The sequence below is a fragment of the Vulpes vulpes genome, unplaced genomic scaffold (assembly GCF_048418805.1).
Source record: "Vulpes vulpes isolate BD-2025 unplaced genomic scaffold, VulVul3 u000000659, whole genome shotgun sequence".
NCBI lineage: Eukaryota > Metazoa > Chordata > Mammalia > Carnivora > Canidae > Vulpes > Vulpes vulpes.
Genome location: NW_027325797.1, coordinates 75,879 through 80,001, shown reverse-complemented (window position 1 = coordinate 80,001; position 4,123 = coordinate 75,879). Strand labels below are relative to the sequence as shown.

The following is a 4,123-nucleotide window of genomic DNA, read 5'->3' as shown; positions in this document are numbered from 1 at the left end:
GCGCCCCCGCAGGGGCTGGTCGGGGCCTGGGCGGCGCCCCCTCCTCCTCTCTGGGGGTGTCTCCGCACCCCGTGCACAGAGCTCCGGGAGACGCAGAAACGAGCCGGCCGTGCCCTCTCACACAACAACACTTTATTGAACTTGCAACAGCAAACAGGGGCTCAGAGCCGAGGGTGCGCGCCTTCCCCTGGGAGACCTTCCTGTCCTTAGAGGAAAGCGGGAATCCCACAGGGGTGCGGGTGCTGGAGTCGTCCCCCGCCTGGGAGCCTGTGCGGACTCGACTCCGGGTGGGGGCGCGTGTCCTGAGGTCGGGGCGGTGAGAGGCGGTTCTGGGGGCGGCAGGGCTGACGTGGACCTGCGGCCCATGGGCTCCTGCGCTGGGTCCCCGCAGGGCAGCTGGACCCCGGCCTCGGGCCCCCTGGGGCCGGGTGACTGACTGCTGGAGCCCCAGCGCGTGGAGGAGCCTGCCTCCTGGTGTGGGTGGGGGTGGGGGTGGGGGTGGGGGTGTGGGTGGGGGTGTGGGTGGGGCCCACGGGCCTGCCCCCGCTGCCCTGCCCTGGGGTGTCCCGGGATCCCCAGGGCTGCCCTAGGTCAGCGACCTGGGTCTGTGGGGCACGCCCAGGGCCCAGGAGGCCACATCCTGCTGTGAGAGGGCTCGCTCGGCCCGGGGCCAGAACGCAGGCCTGGCCAGGGCCCCGGGGCGCTGGATCCCATTAGCGCTGGGCCTGGGGCAGGCGCTCGAGTCGCCCCTGCCCCCACAGAGCCCGGGGCCAGGCCAGCCCAGGTCCCTCTGGGTCAGGGGCTGGTGTCCCGTGCGGGCGGTGCCGCCCTCCGGGAGGCACAGCGAGACGAGGCAGGGCACGGTGACGGCGGGCCGGAGCCTCCGGGCCCCCGCCCTCACCGCCACGCTCTGCCCCCGAGGCCCGCGAGCATCGAGCTGCCCCGTGGACGCGGGGGGCAGAGGGTCCCGGGCCTGTGCGGGGCCTCGGGGCAGCGGGCTCAGCGCCGCCCTGGCTCTGCCCTGGCTGTGCCCGTCACTGCCCAGCGAGGGGCACGAGCTGCAGTGGCCGCGGGGCAGGAAGGGTGTCCTGGGCCCGACAGCGTCATCCCTAGGGGGCTGGGGGGACCGCGTGATGGGAGTCCCGGGGGTGCTCCAGGGCCCGGTCCGTCGCGGGGCCTCTGGGGTGGCCCAGGCAGGTGCCAAATGGAAGGAGACCCCGTTTTCTGTCTCGAAGCCCGCCGTGTCCCGGGGCCGCCTGCCTGCACCGCCTTGTTGCCCCGGGAGGGTGGGGAGGGAGTTCCACCGCCGGGGCTGGGGGGCAAGTTGGACGATGGCCTGGCCGGGAGGGGGTCCGGGCGGCTCAGGCCGGGCGGCTGGGCCCGGGGAGGCCGGCTCCTCCACCCTGGGCGGTGGCTCAGAGGCCGGAGAAGGGAGGAGAGGCCCGGGCGCCGGGGACACTGGCTCCAGGCCCAGGGGCCTCGTGGGGAACTCCTCAGGTCCCGCTGGAAAGAGGCCGACGGGGTCAGCGTCTCCAGCAGGCTGTGTGTCCCCCGCTGGGGGCCCCGGGGTCCTCACGGCTCCCGCGTGACCCCCCCCCCCACCGGCCTGACCCTGTGCTCAGCCCCCCACACTGCTGCCCGGGCCCTGCAGTGGGTACCCGCCCGCCCGCCCAGCCCTGGCCTGGGGTCCCCGAGGCTGGAGCAGAAGAGGAGAGCCCCAGAGATGAGGACGGGGGCCCCGGGGGCTCTGTCCCCTGTGGGCGGCCCCAGCAGGCCGAGTCGGGAGGGGCCGGGGCCCTGAGCCCACCTGGCGGGGGCAGGTCGCACCGCATCCTGCGGAGCTGGGTCATGGAGGCCCGAAGGTGTCTCAGCACGGCCTCGTCCTCCAGGGCCCAGGGCTGGGCCAGAGAGTCCTGGAGGAACTCCCGGAGCCCTTCCAGGGGCAGCTTCAGGAGGCGCTCTGGGCGGTGGGCGAGAGTCAGACCCAGAGGGCCCCGCCCTGGGGCCCCCGGGGCCCCCAGGCCAGCGGCTGGGGTCCCGCTGTGCCCAGGAGCGCCGCGGGCAGTGCGCTGGCCGGGGTGGCCCCTGCCCGCTGCTCCACTCGGGGAGCCCCGCTGCACCCGCCTGCCCCGCCGTCCCCCCGCCCCAGGTCTGGGTGCTGCTCAGAGCCCAGGGTCACCGCCCCTGCCCCCCGCCCCCGGCACACCTGGGCTCCCGGGGGCTCACTTACTCCTGTGCACCTTGAGGATGGTATAGGCCATGGCCGTGAGCACCCTCTCCCCATCCAACACGTAGGCATCCCACAGCTTCAGGGTGAGCGAGAAGGGGGTCTAGGGGGACGGCGGGGTGGGAGGAGCGGCCTGAGCAGGGCCCCTGGGGGGCTCGGCTGGGGCTAGGCTAGGCCTGCCATCTGGCCCCCGGCTGCCTGCGACGAGGCCCCGCAGCGCCCCGCCCCCCGCCCCCCGCCCCCCGCCTCCCCGTCCGTGCCCTCCTCCCAGGGAGATCAGGGACTCCCGGCCGCTCCGGGTTCCGACCCCGGCCAGCACCTCCCGCACCCCTGGGGGCACAGACTCTGCCCGCACTTGACGACACCACGCCTCGAGAGGACCCCAGGCTGGCCGCCCGATGGGCCGAGGGCCCGTCCACACCCCGGGCTGACCCGGCCTCCCCCGGGGGAGCTGAGGCAGAGACGGGCCGCCCCCCGGGACCTCGTCCAGGGACCCTCTGGGCTTCTCCAGGACGGGCTGGGCTGCGAGCCTCAGCCTCAGCCTCAGGACCCCGGGGTCGGGCCTGGCTCGTCTGGAGGGTGGGGCTGAGCTGGGCCCTCCCCGGGGGCAGGGGGCAGGTCCGGGAGCGGGGGTCCCGGGGGGGGGGGCCTCACCCGGCCGAGGAAGCACTGGAGAAACCATTTGGGGCTGTAGATGCCGGTGGACATCTGCTCCTCGTCCTGGCGGGAGGGCAGGGGGTGCTCAGGCCCCACGCCGCGGCCCCTGGAGCCGGGTGGACGCGCTCCCCACGGCCCAGCCCAGCCCCGAGGGCGCCCCCGGGCCCCAGGGGGAGGAACGTGACCCCAACTCTGGGCAGCTCGGAGGGAGGGCCATGCCCCCCACCCCCTGCCCCGGGCTCCGGGGACGGAGCCTCAGGAGCTCCCACTCGCCCCCACTCGCCATGTGCTTCCTCAGGTCCGGGAGAGCTCTTTGGAGGACCCGCTCGTGATGTCTCTGGAACCTGAGGAGCTTCGGGAAGCCCGGGACGAAGAAGCCTGAGAAGGCCCCAGGCCCCCACGGTCAGGGCCTCCTCCTGCACCAGGCGGGGTGGGGGGTGTCGGGGCAGGGGCCTCCCCGCCACGCCCTGACCCCCGTGTGCCCACCGCCCTCGGAGCCCTGGCTGGATCCGCTCTTCCCAGAGGGCAGGGCCTGCCTCCCAGGCCGGGGGCGCGGGGCCCGGGGACCCTCGTCCTCACAGAGACCCCGCGGGGCGTGGGCTGGGGGCTGAGGACCGGGCCCGGCTGACCCAGCACCCTCTCTCCTGCGGGGGCCGCCGCGGGGACAGGCGGGTCCCCAGCCCCGAGGGGCAGCGGGTGCAGGCCAAGGGGAGGGTGATGGGCGTGCACGGCCCTCTGCTGTGGGGCTTGGGAGTGAGGCTGGGGGCCCCCGGGAGGGGGAGACGCTGCCCCCTGGGCCCCGTGTGGCCGTGGGCTGGCAGGGGGGCCTGGGGGACAAGCCGGCTGCCCGGCGGGAGGCTGGGGGAGCAACGGGAGTGCGTGCCTGGCCTGCAGACGGTGGGGCGGGTGGCCGTGGCTCCGGGACCCCGAGGCCACCGGGGAGGCGGGGCCCTTGCCCGTGGGGGGGCGAGCTGGGGGGTCCCCGCCTGCCCCCCGGTGCAGCAGCCTGCAGGGAGGCCCTCCTGAGCTCCCCGGCGGGCCCCTACCGTGCATGGAGTGCCGGTCGCCCACCATCAGCTGGGCCAGCGCCCAGAAGGCGTCCTCCTCGGGCAGGAACATGAGGAGGACGGCCGCGATCTCGCTCATGCCCTGGCAGTAGCCCACCTCCTGCAAGAGCCAGAGCCCCACGGAGGGCGTGCGCCCCGAGGCCCCCTCTGAGCCCTCCCCGCGGGCGTCAGG

General features: G+C 75.6%; 1 protein-coding gene across 1 annotated transcript; it reads right to left on the bottom strand.

Annotated features, from left to right (window-relative positions):
• Positions 1 to 502: 502 nt before the first annotated feature.
• On the bottom strand, positions 503 to 4,123 carry LOC140597435 (uncharacterized). The gene is made up of 6 exons (XM_072745736.1): positions 3,931 to 4,123; positions 3,168 to 3,262; positions 2,882 to 2,947; positions 2,231 to 2,330; positions 1,808 to 1,960; positions 503 to 1,503 (listed from the first exon to the last, which is right to left on the bottom strand). The coding sequence occupies exons 1-6, from the start codon at positions 4,028 to 4,030 to the stop codon at positions 587 to 589; spliced, it is 1,431 nt and encodes a 476-aa protein (XP_072601837.1). The 5' UTR covers positions 4,031 to 4,123; the 3' UTR covers positions 503 to 586.

Bases quoted from the DNA above. Each gene is read 5' to 3' on its own strand.
- LOC140597435 (XM_072745736.1), bottom strand. From the start codon at position 4,030: ATGAGCGAGATCGCGGCCGTCCTCCTCATGTTCCTGCCCGAGGAGGAC. The intron at 2,948-3,167 runs GCGAGTGGGGGC...CCCTCCCGCCAG, and splicing joins CGGACCTGAGGAAGCACATG to GACGAGGAGCAGATGTCCAC. The intron at 1,961-2,230 runs GTAAGTGAGCCC...CCCACCGCCCAG, and splicing joins CATCCTCAAGGTGCACAGGA to AGCGCCTCCTGAAGCTGCCC.